The sequence below is a fragment of the Chrysemys picta genome, chromosome 11, assembly GCF_011386835.1.
Source record: "Chrysemys picta bellii isolate R12L10 chromosome 11, ASM1138683v2, whole genome shotgun sequence".
In the NCBI taxonomy this organism is placed as follows: domain Eukaryota; kingdom Metazoa; phylum Chordata; order Testudines; family Emydidae; genus Chrysemys; species Chrysemys picta.
In genome coordinates, this window is record NC_088801.1 from 61,116,386 (window position 1) to 61,137,158 (window position 20,773).

The window sequence follows — 20,773 nt, forward strand, 5'->3', positions numbered from 1 at the left end:
GCTTGTCTGAGCTCCTTGACTTTCACGCGGCACTGATGTGAGTCCCTATTGTGGCCTCTCTCCATCATGCCCTTGGAGATTTTTTCAAAAGTTTTGGCATTTCGTCTTTTCGAACGAAGTTCTGCTAGCACTGAATCCTCTCCCCATATAGCGATCAGATTCAGTACCTCCCGTATGGTCCATGCTGGTGCTCTTTTTCGATTATCGGCCTGCATGGTTACCTGTGCTGATGAACTATCTGTGGTCAAACAGGAAATAAAATTCCACGCTGGCCAAACAGGAAATAAAATAAAATGTTCGCGGGGCTTTTCCTGTCTACCTGGCCAGTGCATCCGAGTTCAGATTGCTGTCCAGAGCGGTCACAATGGTGCACTGTGGGATAGCTCCCGGAGGCCAATACCATCGAATTGCAGCCACACTAACCCTAATTCAAAATGACAATATCGATTTTGGCGCTACTCTGCTCGTCGGGGTGGAGTACAGAAATCGATTTTAAGAGCCCTTTATTTAGAAATAAATGGCTTCGTTGTGTGGACGGGTGCAGGGTTAATTCGATTTAACGCTGCTAAATCCGAATTAAAGTCATAGTGTAGACCAGGCCAAAGACTGAGTAGAAGGGAGTAGACAAGCATTTTTACCATCATGCTACTTCTACTGATACTAAGCATTACATCATGTTCTAGAGTGCTGCTTTACTTCAAGCATTTCAACATGAAATATTGGAAATCTTAACATAATTGCATATTCATGTTATAGAGTTTTTCCACCTCTTGACATAGTGTTGGCATTGTAAAAAGAGTAATGCTAGCTGTGAGTGTTTAACTGGAGAGATTTCTGCTTATTAGCAATATGCCATCTTCTGTCATCAGAGGATGATCATGTGGGTCTTGCAAACTCCCCAGATCTGTACACTTGTATTAAGTGGTTGTAGTCCTTAGTAGGCACTTACATTTCAATGAGCATTGCAGGTGCTGGCTGCAAACAAGTGGCTGGTTTCACCAGTTATAATTAGGGCTAGGATTTTGTCATGGAGGTCACGGAATCCGTGACTTCCAGAAACGTCCATGACTTGAGCCCATGGTGCCTGGGAGCTGCAGGGTCCCCCCACCACAGGTGATGGCTGGGGACTGTGGTGGCCCCAAGCTCTCAGCCACTGCAGGAGGTGCCCTGGAGCTGAGAGCCACCGCAGGTGGTTGGTATGCCCCGCAGCTCCCAGCTGCTGTGGGCGGTGGGGGTTCCCCAGGAGCTCCCAGTCCCCATGGGCAGAAGGGCCCCCGGGAGCTCCCAGCTGCCACAGGCGGCGTGAGTGCCTCGAAACTCAGAGCTGCCACGGCGGCCAGGGTGCCCCAGAGCTTGGAGCCACAGGCAGTGGGGAGACCCTGCAGCTCTGAGCTGGGGCCCTGGAGTGGTGTGGGGACTGCGGAGCTTCCCAGTTTGTCATGCATATTTTTAGTAAAAGTCGCCAAGAGGTCACTGGCTTCCGTGAATTTTTCTTTATTGCCCATGACCTGTCGGTGACTTTTACTAAAAATATGCGTGACAAAACCTTATCCTTAATTATAATGTATTTCTTGAGATGTGCAGATAACTGACAAACAGATAATGCATATTATGAAAATAATCATTTCATTATATAGATGTATTCTACAATGATCCAAATGTATGTCTCATTTTTTTTTAATTCAGCAACAGAAAGTATCTTTAATGTGCATACATTTACTCCTGGATTTTGCGCCAAAAAATTAAAAATTCTGCACCTAAAAAATAAAAATTCTGCGCACAATATTTTAAAATTCTGCAAATTTTAATTGTCAAAATAACACTACATAATCACACCAGTTTCAATTATTTTGGCAATTTATTTCAAAATACCTGTCAGCAAGTATGTCTGTAACAACACAGACACACACAAATTCCCCAAGGAGTAGAGAGTTAAAGAAACCCCTATGACAACCTGGTCTCTGTTTCTCTGTCCCCTTCCCCTCCCCCAAGAGCCCAGCTTGGGGGTGGGGGGAGGGCAGACACCCACAATCCCTCTTCCCTTAAGAGCCCAGCCATGATCCTCCCTCCCACCCCCAGCCAATACACCCAAGCCCCCTCTTCCCCCAGAGCCCAGACGCAGGGCCCCCCTTGCCCAGATACCGACATCCACTCCCCCCCAGAGCCCAGCTGTGGCCTCCCCCAGCCCAGACACCTGCCCCCCTTCCCCACCCAGAGCCCAGGGATCTAGAGGGAGAAACAGCCTGATGCTGGGTCCAGGGCTTGTGTGGAGTTTCCTGTGCGCCGCCGTCTCCTTCCCTCAGGGCGTGCTGGGAACTGCAGCTGCCATGAACCCCCTAGTTCCCTCTCTCTCCCTCTGGCAGTGTCTTCTAGGTGCAAGCTGGGCTCTGCTGGGTCCAGAGGTCCTTAGTGGCTGCCAGGAGAACTGCAGCCCATTTCTGTGGGGGAAAGAAAATTCTGCGTGCACAGTGTTAATTTCTGCAAAATTCTGCATTGCGCAGTGGCGCAGAATTCCTCCAGAAGTAATACATCTTTATACTGCTCATTTCCATTTGTTTGTTTGCTCCCCATGCCTTACTTCCTGGTCCCAGAAATAAATAGATTTTTTTTGTAGTTTATCACATTTAACTTTCTTACATTAAAAACATATATATGTATATATAGCATTCTCATTAGGTAAAGTTATAGTTGAATTTTTGTACTGTGAAGTTTTTCTGTATGCACTGCTATCTTGAGATGCTCAGAACATTCTCAGGCATTTTTCTTTTGGGCTGAAACTTTCCATGGTTAGTCTTTTGTTATGATTTCAGAGGTAATTTCTTCTCTAAATGTTTCTTCAAAAACAATCCAGCTATTATTGAGTTAGTAGTGATTTGGAGAGAGGGTTTTCCCTCCCCCAACTTAAAAAAAAAAATCAGATGCCTTTCTGCAGAGATACTCCAACAGTGGCTGAAATTTAAAAATAAAACTTTCCATGTGGCTAGGCCTTGCTGAAGAAAAAAGAACACAAATGAAAAATGAATGTTGTCATTATTGTGCAGTACTCAGCTTATTAATGTTTTTTTATATTACTTAGATGTGAGGCATTATGATGGAATACATCCCTTTATTCACACCCTGCACATTTTTGTAATAATCTTTATACAATATATGCCTTGTGAGATCTCATTTGGAAAGTCAGAACTTGCTGATCAGTAATATCATGGTAAAGTGCCTGTTTACAACAGTATACGTAAAGTTATAAACATAAGCTGAAATCATGACTGAAGTGTGTTTTCCAGTTAAGTCTGGGGAATGTTTAAACGAGTTTCTCAAAGACAAAGGGCAAGCTGACGTATTTTTTGTAAGATTTTTCAGTTTATAATCATTTCACTCTTCTTCTTTCCCTCCAATATTAAAATCTAATTTTTATATGTGAAGCCAGTATGTAGGTATGCTTGAGTTAAATGGGTTTATCCCTTTTAATAATATAAACCTGTCTCAGGCAAATACAATCCTCAACAGAGTTTTAAAAAAAATCTATGAATCTTGGTATCTTGTTTTTTTTATAGTTACCATGTACTGTAATACAACCTGCTTCAGGTAATTACCATATATTATAGCGGTTGCCATTAGTGACTGCTATAATTAAGGTTGCAAATCAGTTTCCATTATAATCCCTTGTTTTCACACAATCATAACTTGTCAAAACATTAACCTTTGGGACTGAAGTTTTCATGCTTACTTTCAGCTTGAAGGTAGATATTTTCGGGGGCACAGTTTGAAATATCATGCAGGAAACTCATTTCCAGTCTTTTTGAGTTCTGAGGGCTGTTTAACTGGGTAGTGAAATGTGTGTCTGACTGTCATCTCCTCCAGAGATATGCCCTAAAGAATGAGTATAGGTCCTGGAGCCCATACCTCTTTTTTGTGTTCCCTTCCCACTTTGGCCTGGCCTCAACAATACTTTGCGCTTATACAGAAATTTACAAAGATTACTTGGGCCTGGCTACACTACCACTTATTTCAGCAAAATGTATGTTGCTCACTCAAGGGTGTGAAAAAACACACCTCTGAGCAACCTAAATTACACCGACAAAAGCGCTGATGTGTACAGCACTTTGTCGGTGGGAGAGCTTCTCCCGCTGACATGGCTACTGCTGCTCGTTGGGGGTGGTTAAATTATGTCGATGGGAGAGCTCTCTCCCGTCCACATAAAGGGGTTACATCATGAGCGATCTTACAGCTGCATCGGTACAGCTGTGCTGCTGTAAGCTCTCTAGTGTAGATATAGTCCCAGTCATTTTTCACAAGAGTCTCTCCCCATAAAGTAGTCCAAATTAAATTGTCTGTTTTACTGATGAGGAATGTGGGCTTTGTGTATTGAGAGTGTGGGGGACATAGTGGTCTAGTGACTTGATCATGGTCCTGTGCATCAGGCGACCTGGATTCTAATGCTGAATCTGACGCTGCCGTTCAGGTTGACTTTGGGCAAGACTCTTTACCAGACTGTTCCTCTGTTTACCATTTGTAAAACTGGGATGATATTTACCTACCTTTTAGATCTCCATTGAGACTTAAACATCAAGCCAGGTCTGATGGCTACATACAATACTGTAAATTATTGTACAGTAGTTGCTGTTCAATTTTGTCATTTACCTACATTTACCACACAGGGGTATCTAAGATTCTACAGTTTTTCCACATAGCGAGAATATGAAGTTTCCCTCGTATTACAAGTCTTACTGTGGTCTTTCCTGCAACTGTGGGTAAACATTGACTTTTTAATGGTGGTCACTACAGGGAAGGTTGTATAATAAATTCCAGTTTGTATTATATTTTGTATGACTTGACAATCTGTTATGCTGTAAAGGGAGACCAGGCATAAGTCCAAAGAGGTGGCTAGGCAGGTAGAGTTAAGGATAAGCGATCAGCCTTAATGCTCATTTCTCTGCTTGATTTGTGAGCCTTAACATTACATTAGCACTTGTTCTTTTGCATAAATTTCTTTTTAAGAAAAGATGATTGGTTTTTCCACACAAGCTTCTGCGAGAATGTTTTAATTAGTTTCATGAGATATATGATAATAAATTGAAGTATACTTACTATGCAAAATTACAGTTTTTTGTTAAGTTTAGAAATAGTTCTCCATGATTTATTCTGTATGCAGACTGATATGACTATATAGATCCATGCTTTGCAAGATGATGTAGACTGTAAAGGTATGAGTTATAAACCAGCTTTTTTCATAACTATAAGAAAGCACAAATCCTACAAAGGGATCTGCTTCCAGGAGACCTGATGCCTGCACAGAATCCATTGACTTCAGTGGGACTGCATGCAGATGTGAGGGTCCCCGCTTGTGGATTCTTTCCCAGGATTGTGGCCTCCGACCTGAAAATGTTACACTTCTCCAAAGTCCTATGATTTTTCTGGCAAAATATGGTATTTACAAAATCAGTTGCCCTGGCCACAACTGCATTTCAAATGTAGAAATGCTATGGGACTGTTCCATTGAATTTAACAGGCGTTGGATCAGGTGCTAGATCTCTGAGGTATCCCAGGTGGATGAGAGGAAAAAAAGCCTTTATGCAAATCATTACAAACTAAAAAATTAATATATCATGTGTCTGAAATGGTTTGACATTATTTCAAAGACTACTCGTTTTAAATGAATTTCTGATCTCTGTCTCTCGCTCTTTCTTTGTCTCCTCCAGTGGCAGATGAAAGCCAGGTTAGTTCATTGGCTGGACACAAACAAGGTAAGAACTTTCTTGTACCTTATTTCACCTGCCCTTCCCTCAAAAAAGAGCCAATCTGTGAGCAACAGCTGGATCTCGCTTATAGCAACTGTGGAGGCTGAAAGGTTTGCAAATTAATGCATAACTTCACTTCCACAGTGATAAATTAAGGCTTACTTATTGCTTGGCAGTGTATGTAGTTCCATACATAGGCTGGGCTCATTTGCAGGAAAAGCAATAACGGTTTCTTTAAAAATATATCTATTGAACATTGAGCAGAGTGTGAGTTAAAATAAGTAAAGGACAAAACCTGTAATCTTTTCATGTGCCAATGTAGGCACTTAAACAGTGTAAATTGTGAACAATATAAATGTCTTATTCTCTTTGTCCCCCTGGAAGAATTTCAGTTTTCCACTCTCACAATCTGAAATATTGAAGATAGACAGCCCTACCGAAGCTTTCACTATTGTTTTTTTATTCCCATTTATTCATCTGCAGAAGTTGTTCTTTCAGTGTGACTATACTAATGAAAGGATCCACTTTTTCTTAAACTGCTTAAGATCTATATTTGTTAGCAATGAAGGTTTATATCCAGCAGTTTTACCATAAAGTCTTGTAATAACAATTCTGTGAAACAAGTTGCAGTACTGTACAAGGTGCAGTTGCTTTATTACAGTAACAAGCCTTGTGGATAAGCGGGGAAAGTGATAGATGTGGTGTATCTTGACTTTAGTAAGGCTTTTGATATTGTCTCGCATGAACTTCTCATAAACAAGCTAGGGAAATGCAACCTAGATGGAGCTACTATAAGGTGGGTTTATAACTGGTTGAAAAATCATTCCCAGAGTAGTTATCAGTGGTTCACAGTCAAGCTGGAAGGGCGTATCAAGTGGGGCCCTGCAGGGATCAGTTTTGGGTCCAGTTCTGTTAAATATCTTCATCAGTGATTTAGATAATGGCATAGAGAGTACACTTATAAATTTTGTGGATGATACCAAACTGGGAGGGGTTGCAAGTGGTTTGGAGGATAGGATTAAAATTCAAAATGATCTGGACAAACTGGAGAAATAGTCTGAAGTAAATAGATGAAATTCAATAAGGACAAATGCAAAGTACTCCATTTAGGAAGGAAAAATCAGTTTCACACATACAAAATGGGAAATGACTGCATAGGAAGGAGTACTGCAGAAAGGGATTTGGGAGTCATAGTGGATCACAAGCTAAATATGAGTCAACAGTGTAACCCTGTTGCAAAAAAAGCAAACATCATTCTGGGATGTATTAGCAAGAGTATTGTAAGCAAGACACGAGAAGTAATTCTTCTGCTCTACTCTGCGCTGATTAGGCCTCAACTAGAGTATTGTGTTCAGTTCTAGGCACCACATTTCAGGAAAGATGTGGACAAATTGGAGAAAGTCCAGAGAAGAGCAACAAAAATGATTAAAAGTCTAGAAAACATGACCTATGAGGGAAAATTGAAAAAATTGGGTTTGTTTAGTCTGGAGAAGAGAAGACTGAGAGGGGACATAACAGTTTTCAGGTACATAAAAGGTTGTTACAAGGAGGAGGGAGAAAAATTGTTCTTCTTAACCTCTGAGGATACGACAAGAAGCAATAGGCTTAAATTGCAGCAAGGGTGGTTTAGGTTGAACATTAGGAAAAACTTCCTAACTGTCAGAGTGATTAAGCACTGGAATAAATTGCCTACAGAGGTTGTGGAATCTCCATCATTGGGGATTTTTAAGAGTAGGTTAGACATACACCTGGCAGGGATGGTCTAGATAATACTTAGTCTTGCCATGAGTGCAGGGGACTGGACTAGAAGACCTCTTGCGATCCCTTCCAGTCCTACGATTCTATGATTAATTTTCAAGTATGCATCCCAAAGGATTGTTATTTTTAGGGTAACCATTAAACAATGATGCAAAAACTCATGTGACTTAGGAGACATGGAAACAGGGTTTCTAGAAATTTCAGGTTATCCACTGATGAACTTTTACGTATAATAGATAACCACGAAATTCAGTGCTGTTCCTTATTACATGTTTTGATGCTATATTTTTACATCAGTTTGTGAGATCTGAAACAAGTTCACCTTTCTATTTCATTCGACAAAGTTTAATTTTTTCGTAAGTCTGTTGTTTTCCTAGTACAAGTATATATCTAATCATTTTTGACCATTAGAGCAGTGGTTCTAGTAAAAAAAAAAAAAAAAAAAAAAAAAATTCTTTCAACGTCTAACCCTGAGAAAAGTAGCAAATGAAAATTCAAGGCTCTCGGGGGAAATGTTTTTATGAAATGTCCATCACAGACCAGCATTTGCTCTACTTATTAGGTACAGTGACAGTCCCTATGAAGTCATGAGCCTGGTTTGTCACTTATTGTCTTTCTCTGATCTGGCACAAGAAATGACTGTGCCTGTGTTCCAGATCTTCTCACATGTGTGGACAGCTCCAGCTTTGCTTTCTGATAGTTGTTTTCTTTGTTTAGCTCTTCAGTTTTTCTCATGACATGCCTTTCTCTGCATGGAACATCCACTGATTTCCTGATTCAGTTCTCAAAGAGTTACTGTACAGATTTCCTTACAGCCACTTTTGTTTCAAAAACCTGGATTTAAAGACCAGTCAATAACGAGATTTCTTCATATTTATGGTGTACCTGGCCTATACAGCCTTACATGTCAGCTGTAGCTTTGTTGTTATACAGCTCTCTGATTTAGGCATTCCATACTTGAAGACCATTTCCTTAACTTAGGGAAAGCGCCCTTTAAATTCTTCCTCTGGCTTCCTCCTCTCGTTTGTGTACCTCAAATATTCTTTCTGAAACTAGAGGATCAGCTCATATGTCCTGTTCCTACAGCTGAGGAGGAACATTTTGTTTCAGCTGCCTCTCCTTTGGGTATGAAAAAGCTTCTAAAAATGACTCATCAGATAGAAAGGTCTTTGGGTGTGCCCCTTTTCTCCAGTCAGGAGAAGGTTCACAAATATTGCAACATCATTCAATTTGCCAAGGATAAAAAGAGGGTCTTCCAATCAACGAACACTGGAACAGAGCCTGTTGAGATCATAAATTGTTGGCAGTCAGTTGCTAAAAGGTGCTAATAACCTAAATATCAGGTTCTTAAGCAGCACTTCCAATTTTCTTTACACACCCTTCTCCAGCTTCTCTATAGACGACCTAATGAAAGATGCAGCAGTCCCAAGTCTTTTATTGTTTGGGGGTATTTTTAGACATTTTGGCCAATTTTAGGGAGACAAGAGCAACTGCTATCCTTTGGATTTGTCTGACCTCAACATGGAAAGCAACTCTGTCAGCGGAGGATTGAAAAGCACTTTTTCCCATGGATACCAGCATCTAGTATTGCCTAAACCACTTTTCAAAAAAACAAACCAAACAAACAAAAAGCAACAGACTCCTCCTTTCAGCTTCTTAAGCACCTTCCTGCATTGGCCCCTGCAAACAGTCATATTTAAAATGTGCTCAAGAGCATGGAGTTATTTTCCTACTGTTCCTGTTTGCCTGACATATTCTGTCACTTTATACTATTGGGTCTTAAAGGTTGAAAGACCAGGGCTATCCTTTCCTGTTTCATCTTCCATCACATAGCCTTCCTAGGTTTCCCATTTCTGCTGCAGGAAGCAAAACAGCCTATTATTTTCTCATTGCAAAAAGGAGAGATTCCACCTCATCCTAGACTTCAGGAAATTAAACATATTTCTCTAGTGAATTAATTATCACATACTGACAATCAATGCAATTATCCCTTCTCTCCTTCAGCATGACTAGTTCTATGAGATGTGTGGTTCAATAACTCTCGAAGGAAAAATCCTTCTGGTATGTAGTGGATGGAAAATGCTTCCATCCTTTAGTCTCACCCTTTGGTCTAGTTACAGTTTGGAGGGTATTTACTAGTTACTGGGCAGAAGTGATAGCACATTTTGGTCTTACCTCTGCCTAGGCAAATGTTTTTTCAGAGCTATGTCCCAAGGCAAGGCATTAGAAGCATGTGTAGCTATAGCCTCCTATTTCTATTTCCTGGTATATTTCACCCACAAAAAGTAGTCTTTTTTTATTCTCTAATGAAAATACGTGCTTTTAGAAACATCCCTGGATTTCCCCAGGACTGAAGCATTCCTATTGGAAGATTTGTCCCTGCAGGTACCTCTATTTCACTCACATGCACCACAAACAACAAGAGAATGACTGTACGTTCAGGTTATTGTGACATTAGGCACCTTGATTGTGCGCGTGGCCTGTCTGAGAATGAGGCTACTGCAAAACCTATTTTAAGTTCTTAGAACTGCAGATGTTTTCTGCAGAAACTTCTGCTCATTGCAGTGGAAAGAGAAGAATCCCTGAATTAGTGTGTTGATATGTCCCATTTAGCCTGCCCTGGAAAGAACCTAGAAGCTCAAAATTCCTTCAGGAAGACAGGAGTGTTTTCTTATCTCCACCTCCCCTTGCGTTTAGCATAGTAAACTTTTTCATTCCCTAAATCTCAGTGATAACAAAGTTGAGAGGGAGAGAGAGACAAACAGTGCCTCTTTAAAAATGTGAATGACCCAAAAATATCCAAGAGATCAAAATCTAGAGAATATTAGTTCAGTTTTGTATGAGCTCTTCCTTAAACTTGTCTTTCATTTTCTTTCACTAGAAGAACAATAACAGGAGGAGGAGGAAGATATTATTTACAAGAAAAGAACAGGAGTCCTTGTGGCACCTTAGAGACTAACAAATTTATTAGAGCATAAGCTTTCGTGGACTACAGCCCACTTCTTCGGATGCATATAGAGTGAAACATATATTTATATATATATTAGAGCTTATGCTCTAATAAATTTGTTAGTCTCTAAGGTGCCACAAGGACTCCTGTTCTTTTTGCAGATACAGACTAACACGGCTGCTACTCTGAAACCTGTCATTATTTACAAGATCCTTGTGATGTAGAAAAAAATACTGCCATTTCTTGATTTTATTAAAAGACCCAAATCATGTACTGGTAGCTTATAGCTATTTGTGTTTTATTTTCTTTTTTTCCCCCACTTTCCTTTTCTATTTTGATTTACTGCTTGAAATTCTTTTAATATGTATTGACTGTCTGCTGAGGTCCTTGCTGACACAGCTCTTTAAGATGATGCAGTACTGGAGAAAAGCTGATGAGTTCTTCTTTATGAGCTTTGACATATTAATTAGTAAAATGGGCTAAAAAAGCTTTCCTATATCTGTTTTAATGTCTCATTTTCCAAAACACCCTTCTGTATAGATGTAAAACAGAAAGGCACCATAAAAGCACCAGTGAGTGAAAGGGGTAAAGCTACTTGTTAGCAAGTTTATGATCTGTGTTTTACTTTCGATAGTCCAGATCACAAGATCAGGTGGATGGGGAAGCTGCAGTGTCTTCTCATAAAGGGTCTCGCTGTTTTACAAAGCAAGTGCTCCCTGTGACACAGATATCATTGTGGCTGGAAATTTCAAAGGGGCCTAAGGGCACCAGGCACTCAGCGCCCAGGGAATTTCAATGGGAGATAGATCCCAAAATGCCAGCCAAAGAAAATAGTTTAATAGTTTAAATCACTGCTGACCTACTTGACACTTGCAATTGGAAGCCCTGCTCTAAAAAGGACCTTACCATCATCTGACTGGAGGGGGGCAGTATATAAAGTCCTGCCATTTCCTTTGAATTGTGGGGGCTTTATTTATTTGTTTATTCATTTTGGATAATGTTCCCAGATGGGCCTCTCATTCTTGTTAGTGTTATTGGCGCTCTCATGGTTTGAATCTTTGGATTGTGGGGTGATGTTGGATGACTTCTTATTGTGCACATTTTGGCAGATAATCTTGATATCTTTTTTTCTTTATTCATGATGGATTTGCCTCTTTGATCCATTTTTTAAGTTCTGTTAAACCTTGGTTTGGCTTCTCTAGGTATATTGGCGCAAAGAAGTTGTCACCTGAAAATTCACACCATCATATGCAACTGGGAAACCTGAAATAGTTTGCTTTATGATTTTTTACCTCCCAGTTAGGTAGATTGTGTCTTCTGTGGGATTAGAATCAATACGTAGGCGGAGAAATAATCTGCTCAATCTGCAGCAAGGGAGATTTAGTTTAGATAAACTTTAGGAAAACTTTCTAACTAGAAGGATAGTTAACATCTGGAGGATAGGGATAATTTCTTCTTGTCAGGGATTTTGATTCTCTTCCCCCAGAGCTCAAGCTGTGCTGGAATGAATCTTTGTGCAAGTCTCCTCTTCATGAGTGTGGGGGAAGCAATCAACAAAGTCTTTTGTCCACTGATGTTCCATATTGACTCATCTGGTGTCTATGGGCCTTCTTTTGTGGGGCAGGAGATGACACTTCTTGTGGTAAACTAGTATTTCACACTTGGTAACGCTTCTCTCCTGACTGTGAGGGTTTACAGTAGTAGAGCAAACACTTTTATAGTCACAAAGCAAACACTTAAATATTACCCTATAGCATAAAAACAATGAGGAGTCTGGTGGCACCTTAAAGACTAACAGATTTATTTGGGCATAAGCTTTTGTGGGTAAAAAACTCACTTCAGATGCATGGAGTGAAAATTACAGATAAAGGTATAAATACATATTGGCACATGAAGGGAAGGGAGTTACATTACAAAGTGGAGAACCAATGTTGAAGGCCAGTTTAGTCAGGGTGGATGTAGTCCCCTACCAATAATCGATGAGGAGGTGTCAATACCAAGAAAGGGAAAATTGCTTTTGTAGTGAGCCAGCCACTCCCAGTCCTTATTCAAGCCCAAATTGATCATGTTAAGTTTGCAAATGAATTGTAGCTCAGCAGTTTCTCTTTGAAATATGTTTTTGAATTTTTTGTTGTTGAAGAACGGCTACTTTTAAATCTATTATTGAATGTCCAGGGAGATTAAAGTGTTCTCCTTCTGGCTTTTGTATGTTACCATTCCTGGTATCTGATTTGTGTCCATTTATCCGTTTACATAGAGACAGTCTGGTTTGGCCAATGTACGTGGCAGAGGGCATTGCTGGCACATAATGGCATATATCACATTAATAGATGTGCAAGTGAATGAGTCTGATGGTGTGGCTGGTGTGGTTGGGTCCTATGATGGTGTCGCTAGAGTAGATATGGGGCAGAGAAGGCAACGGGGTTTGTTACAGGGATTGGTTCCTGGGTTAGTGTTTCTGTGGTGTGGTGTGTAGTTGCTGGTGAGTATTTGCTTCAGGTTGGGTGGCTGTCTGTAAGCGAGGATTGGCCTGCCTCCCAAGGCTTGTGAGAGTGGGGGATCATTTTCCAGGATAGGTTGTAGATTGTTGATGATGCGCTGGAGTGGTAGGTTTTAGCTGGGGGCTGTATGTGATAGCCAGTGGCATTCTGTTATTTTCCTTGTGGGGCCTGTCCTGTTGTAGGTGATTTCTGGGTACCCGTCTCGCTCTGTCAGTCTGTTTCCTCACTTCTGCAGGTGGGTATTGTAGTTTTAAGAATGCCTGATAGAGATCTTGTAGGTGTTTGTCTCTGTCTGAGGGATTGGAGCAAATTCGGTTGTATCTTAAGGCTTGGCTGTAGACAGTGGATCGTGTGATGTGTCCTGGATGGAAGCTGAAGGCATATAGGTAAGAATAGCAGTCAGTAGGTTTCCGGTATAGGGTCATGTTTATGTGACCATCACTTATGTGCACTGTAGTGCCCAGGAAGTGGATCTCTTGTGAGGACTGGTCCAGGCTGAGGTTGATGGTGGGGTGGAAATTGTTGAAATCCACGTGAAATTCTTCAAGGGCCTCCTTCCCATGGGTCCATATGATGAAGATGTCATCAATGTAGCGTAAGTAGAGGAAGGGCGCTAGGGGATGAGAGCTGAGGAAGCGTTGTTCTAAGTCAGCCGTAAAAATATTATCATACTGTGGGGGCCATGCAGGTACCCCTAGCAGTGCCGTTGACTTGAAGTTATAGATTGTCCCCAAATCTGAAGTGGTTGTGGATGAGGACAAAGTCACAAAGCTCAGCCACCAAGTGTGCCGTGGCTACATCAGGGATACTGTTCCTGACAGCTTGTAGTCCATCCTCATGTGGAATGTTGGTGTAAAGAGCTTCTACATCCATGGTGGCCAGGATGGTGTTTTCAGGAAGATCACCAATGCATTGTAGTTTCCTCAGGAAGTCAGTGGTGTCTCGAAGACAGCTAGGAGGTACCTCCCTTCTCTTCATGTGCCAATATATATTTATGCCTGTATCTGTAATTTTCACTCCATGCATCTGAAGAAGTGAGCTTTTTACCCACGAAGGCTTATGCCCAAATAAATCTGCTAGTCTTTAAGGTGCCACTGGGCTCCTCGTTGTTTTTGTGGATACAGACTAACATGGTTACCCCTCTGATATCTGGTACCCTATAGCATGGCACACAGATGTTATAAGTGAGATTAACGCATGCAGCAACTCACAAACATTTCATTAAATCTAAACACTCAACACATTTTTATAAATCTAATACCTGTGTTAACAATACGAACACATAGGTGAGCCAGACTGGTTTCCAGCTCTGCATTTGTCAGTGTTCAGTGAGGCCTATGGGCCTTGGATGAGCTGGGACTTGGTCTGCCTGCATCACAGTATAATTACACTGATACAAAAAAAAAATCACACCCCTAACCCACGTAGTTATACTAGTACAAAAACTGTGCGTACACCATGCATAAGGGACAGGAACAGAACAATACTGAACTGTAAGAATCTTTATGGTATCTTAATACAGGATAATGTTACATTTCATCATAGATTGGAGGCTCGAGAGAATAAATCCTAGGCCTGTAACTTTCACTAGGTCTTAAGGAAGAATATGAATGAGATGATCCTTTACTTGCCCTAGTACTAAAGGTACTGACTATGAATTTTGAAACTTTTGTTATAGAAAAAACATGTCTTCCTACTCGAACTTTACTGATGCAATAAGCTGTTAATGAGTAAGCAGGAAAGCTAGGAAACAGAAGGAGTACACTTATCAAGTTCTAATGTTTCTTGTTTTAGCAAGGGAAACTCAGACTGGGTATTCCAGATGTTGATTATTATAATGCTGTACAAAAATTGAGACTGATGCAGCAATCTTTTTCCCCTATTGAATTGTGTGTACTTTTACATGATGACTTAAATTTCTCACTGACTCAGGAGGTGACAGGCTAGACACTTATTAGTTCTTGTGCCTCTAACGGTTGTTAGACAAGAACTTTGAGTTGACAAAATCTGCTGTATCATTTAATTTGAGTAAATAGCAACTTCTTCTTTAGAATCTTCTCTGAATGCATGCCTGGCAGTCCTCACTGATGATCCTCACTGCCAGAGACTGGAGACAGGCTACCAGGAGATCCATTGACCTGCCCTGTTCACAGCACTCCTGGGTTGCTTGGCTGGGTGATCTTCCACCCTGGAAGAGAACAGGCAGTCACTTCAACCCTGAGAAGGGAATTTTTTTTTTCACCTAAAAACACCTTCCCACCTATAACTTTTCTTGCCAACAGTGCCAGACGGTAATCAGTTTGGCCCCTTTTACGTTTTGGCATTGAGATGGAGAGAGAATGAAATGCTGGCCCATTGAGTCAATAGCACAACTTCCACCGATTTAAAATGGGCCAGTATTTCACCCTCTGTAAGCAACCTCCCTAGTGGCAGGGAAAGGGGGTGACAAAATGATGGACAAGCCTCGGCAAGAAAGAAATGTTTCCTCATTGTCTGGTTGCTAGAGCAAGGTGCCTGAGAAGGTTTTTAGGTGTCAAGAGTCCCACTAACAGTCTTCTTCTCCTGCCCTTATGAATCAACTGGTATAGGGCAGGACAATAAGGATAGTCCAGCCTCAGCAGAATAAGCCCTGAGTTTGGGCTGTGTCTGAACTGTGCTCAGCATAACTAGAGAATGGAGGCAAAGGGAGCTTTACAATACCTTTATGTACCTTTCTTCCCTCTACAGATGAGTCTCTGATGTAGATTAGAGAAGCTTCAGGTCTGCTCCAATTTACATAAAACTGCAAAGGGGTTGTTCTGGCATCCAGGGATTACTGGGGTAATATCCCCTTTTTCCAGATACATCCCTATTCAGGGGGCTGGTAAGAGGTGTTGGAGCCACTACAGCAGAATTACATTACGCAGGGAATCCTCCACCAGCCTATTAATCCAACTTTATAGCTTCCATGTGTTCCTGGAGCAGAAAAAGCAGCTGTAGACCTTGCTGTCTCCTGCCCCATGCTTCCTCTTCCTGTTTGGCCCCCTCTATTTCTGTGTTTTTCTTTATTTAACCCCCTTCTGCTCACCTGGTCTCTCTTGTTCTACTCCTGGTAAGTTTCCACTTCTCCTATTTTCCCCGTTCGAGGAATCCGCTAAAATGGTTTTCTAAGGAGACAGCTCACCCACGTTTCCAGATGTTTGCACCTGAATAGGGTCTTTACGCCATAAGCACCTTCTATTGTATCTGTCTGATGCGTACTTTCTACAGGGCTTGTCAGCGATGGTGGATCCACGCATGTACAGGCACTCATAATACAGCTGTGTTTCATAATACAATTTCACAATATCAATCGCAATTCATAAGTTGTACAGACATAGCCCCAGTTCATCACAGGGTTTTTCTTTTATCTTCCCATTACATAAACTTTGCTAACCAGAGTTTTATGTTGCTGGAATTTCTTCCTGTTGCTAGGCATTACTAGATGTTGTTCTGTATTTAATTCAGTGAAGCCAATCCAATTGGGGTGTGGCAAAATACCACAAGCATATTAAAAACAGGAAAATGTTTTATTAGTGTAGCATTCAATAAAGCCATACAGATTTTTAAGAGCTGTAATTAATATTTCCTTTTTGCATATGGTCTTTTAGTGTCTAAAATGAACACACACACCCTCTTTTGAGACTGAATATGTTGGCTGTCAGATTACAGTGGACTAAAAGGAGGCACACACGCAGAGGACTCAATCTGTTGCAGGCTGAAATACTCATCCTGGGAATGGTGCAATGTCAGCATGAGTGATTGGAGGGTGTTCACCGCTTGCATGTTCCAGCTGAAAATCACAGTCTCTTTTCTTATGCCTGCCTGCACTTGTTCCTAACCTGCCACATTTCATGTCCCCGCTGCAGAGTTCTGCTTTGAGTCAGAGCTTTCTGCTGCAGATGCTCTTGTATCATTTTCAGGCTTGAGGGCAGGAAAACTCTTAAACACTATGTCTCCGCTTCTCCCTTATTTGTCTTGCACCTTGTTGTTGCAATTTATACTTGTGCCGTGTGGATGCAAAATGCTGCCATTCTGATTTGGAAGCATTTATACCCACTTCGCACTGACGTAAATGAGAACCCAGTCTGACCTGCCACCCAGTCTGCTGGCGATGTGAAGAGGTCAGAGATTTCTCAAAGAGAGCTGTTAATTGAAACTGTCTTGGGATGTAATAGTCCACCTACCTCTGCGAAGTGAAAGGGACAAGGAACTTTCTGATCTGCCTTCAAAGCTTCCTGCGTGCTGTGAAGGCTGTGGGGAGGTCTGCACTATTATGCCACATACACACACACCCCACTAGAGCCTACTGGCTGATGGGGGGAGGAGGGGAGAGAACACCTCAATTTTGGGATCTTCCTTGCCCATGAATATCTCCAGGCCCACCACTTGCTGCTACCCCCTAGCTTTGTCAAGCAGCTGCTTAATTCTTGTCAGTTTCACCTCTGCCCACCTCTGTTCTGAATAGCAACTATCATGACTAGAAACAATTATTTTTAAATGAAACTTTTAACTTCTGCAGTAATGAATAGTTTATGGCCCCTGTAGCCTGCCAGAGAAAGTGTCCCACGTGCTGTGAATTAGGTTTGAGCTCAGTTTGTTGAATATAGGTCGTAAACTGATATGTTTTCACGTGCATAGGATGTGCAACTAAGGCAGTGGTTGGAACTACATCAAATCAAAATAACTATAGATTAGATTGCTGACATTGCACGCACATTTACAGGAATACACGCATACACACACCCAATCAAATTCTAAAATGATTTACATCCGGTGCAATCACACTAGAAAAGGGATGTAAATACGCATAGAATACATAAGTTCTTAAGACAGCTCTTTATGATACTCCAAACCCCTCAATCTCTGCTCCTAGCAGCAATGCTGTGAGTGAATGTGTGACGTTTCACTCCATATTCTTTATGAAAATATGCTTATTATATGAATGACATAACTGAGATATGCTTTATGCGAGATGGCTCATGTGAGATATCATTGGGAAGGTTATGATTTACTGAATGTGATTATCCCATGTATATGCCTGTATCGTTTCTGTATCTGAAATTAGGAATATTAACTACGTATCTGTATTTCAAATGTGTTACTTTGGGTTTCACCCCCAACCAGCCCTTCAGGTACAATAATGGAAAAGCCAGACAGGGCTCAAGGGCCCTTAGCAGAGACAAGGGACTGTGAAAGGGCTTAGTCTTCCTGTGGGCACTGGAGACCGCTTACGAGGAATGGCTGCCAGAGCCTTGCAGAGACATGGGTCCGAGTCACTTGGCCCTGGATACCCCTCCTCCTCTTTTGGAATGCCAGTGGGTTCCACTAGAAGACAAAGGGTTCCCGCCTTACACAAGAGCTATATAAGGCAGGGGAGTGACATTTTCATGGTTCTCCTCTGCCTCCCCACCCAAAGAGACACTGAAAAAACACCAGGAAGCGAAAAACTGGGGGTGGGGAGAAGGGTTGAGTCCAAGCTGGGAGGGCGTCTAGCTTGTGAGTAATAATACCTGAGGTCTCAAGAGGGAGACCAGTGCAGCTGCCTTTCAAGACTTTCTGTAATCTGCCTGCAATAATATCTAGGGTGAGAAATACTGTTTGTAACCAATTTCTTTAGTGAAACTAGCTTAGTTTGCGTGTCTGGTTTCATTTGCTTAGTAATCTGCTTTGTTCTGTTTGCTACCCCTTTTACCACTTAAAATCTGCCTTATATAGTTCATTAAATTTGTTCTGTTTATTAGTAAACCCAGTTTCTGTCATTTCTAATGTGGGGGGGAGAGGAGAAGTTGCACATACCTTCCTCCACATTGAGGGAGGAGGCGGATTTCATAATATATCTGTGGGTCTGCACTCCAAGGGAGGTGGACACTTGTGTGCTGGGGCAAGTCCCTTAAGCTGAGCCTTTCCAGAACTGATCTCAGTGTCTGTTCTGCAGTTGGGTGTGGCCCTGCCTGTGTATGTGTTGGAAGAGGCTTAATAGCCTGGCTCAGCAAGACAGGTAAAAAGGGTGCCCAACCTGGCATAACAGGCGGGCTCAGCGGTATCTCTGCACGTCGGGTGGCATCCTAAGGGCGGCAACCTGTCCAATAAGATTAAGAAATAATATCTAGAGTTTTTCTTTAATGAGCAGTGATGGTAAAATCTTAAATATAACGGAGTCTGCAATAGATGTAGCCAGAAGAAAAGGCCTAATATTTAGAAGTACTGAGGTCTTCCAACTCCCATTCACTTCTGTTGGAACTGTGGATGCTCAGGACTCTTTCAAGTTAAGCGTCACCTTGGGAGCAGTCAGTAAGGTGAATTTAACATTTAGAATCTTGGGAATTTTGACGTTGTTAATCTCTAAATCAAGGATCGCTTGCCTGCTCGTTGCATCTGAGAGTAAAGCAAAATGCTCAAAGGACCTGTATTTGGCTGATAAAACTTCAGTTTCTACATGGAAATTCTCTGATCTAAAGAAAACTCTTGAATCCTGCAAATGGGTCAGGCAGTTTCCATTCATGTATAGGGCCTTCTAAGCAAAGGGCTCTTCAAGAAGTAATGTTGATCAGATATGGTGACTGATTACAGCAGGCAGACTGAGTCCATTGCAGAAAGCACCAGGAGTGGCTTGAGAACCTGTGTCAGCCACTAGTGAGAAGAAACTGCTCATGTGATTCTAAAACCATTGGGCTACATATTTACAAATGTACAAATTCAGATCTTACTGTGTACCCTCATCACCAGTCTTTCTTCTCTGCATCTCACTGCTATGTTTAGTCCCCCAGCTAGTGTGTGTACCATTTCTCAAGCCCTGTTCATGACAATGGTCTGCAGATGTTTGGGAAAACCCTTGAGTGTATTAGGGAGTGAAAAGCATTGGCAGTTACTATGGTTCTTTTAGTTGTTCATTGTGACTGAAGAAACCTGCAGCCACTGTTGAGTGCCTCATTTCTTAATCCTTTCCCTCCAGGAGTTAAGTTTTTATGGGCATAACAGCCAGTGCTGGCAATGGGCACACTGAAATCACTGGCGCCAAGGAGTTGATGAATTTGGAAAACTTCCCAGATGACACATCTGCCCCTCTAACTTACAGTTCAGCGGATGAGGCAGTGAAGGAGGATTAGTGAACAACTGTATGCCCCCTTTTTCTAGCTATGCAACAAAATTGGGGGGAAGCAAGAATAGGTTATTGGTGACTCACTGGAAAATACAAAATGAAATAACTCATAGATTTACCTGGGTTTTTTTTCTGCTCCAACTCCACTGCTTACTGCATGCATCTTGTTCTACTTTCTGGGGGTTGGGTCTGTGGGAGAGAGGGGATCTATAATCCTCAGCAGAGTTGAGAATTTTTTATTATTATAATTTAAATCCTCTCATCTTTCTTTGCTAAGATGTAGGTTTTTAAGGGTAGCAGTGGGTAATTGATATTCCAACTCCAGTTTATTTCTCAAACATTGTCTTATGTAGTATTTACTTTTCATAACATTTTAAATAAGGTTTTATTGTAAGAAATAGGTTGCCAGCACTATTAATATACGTCTTTGCATAGTAAAAACTGTACACAGTAATATTATGCAGGGGGAAAAAACTTTGAAGAAAGAATTGTGTAGTTGCTCATGGAACAGCATCAATCATTTTTAGCAGTTCTTGCAATAATAACAACAATACCACCTAGCACTTTTCATACAAATTGCTTCCAAAAGGTTACTAAAATACTTTTTACTGTACATAGACAGCATGCTTAGGACAGTCAGTTTTAATTGTATTCCTGTTTCTGCTTTGCATTTGTTTGATCTTTACTGTTAATTATGAAGGGTGGCACT

General features: G+C 41.3%; 1 protein-coding gene across 4 annotated transcripts in view; it reads left to right on the forward strand.

Moving 5' to 3' along the window:
• PARD3B (par-3 family cell polarity regulator beta) overlaps positions 1-20,773 on the forward strand; it is a 641,105-nt gene that overhangs the window by 398,055 nt on the left and 222,277 nt on the right. For all 4 annotated transcript variants that reach the window (XM_024104030.3, XM_065562102.1, XM_065562103.1 and 1 more), the window contains one exon: positions 5,697-5,741. In XM_024104030.3, coding sequence (XP_023959798.2) covers positions 5,697-5,741 — 45 coding nt within the window. The remainder of the gene's footprint in view (positions 1-5,696; positions 5,742-20,773) is intronic.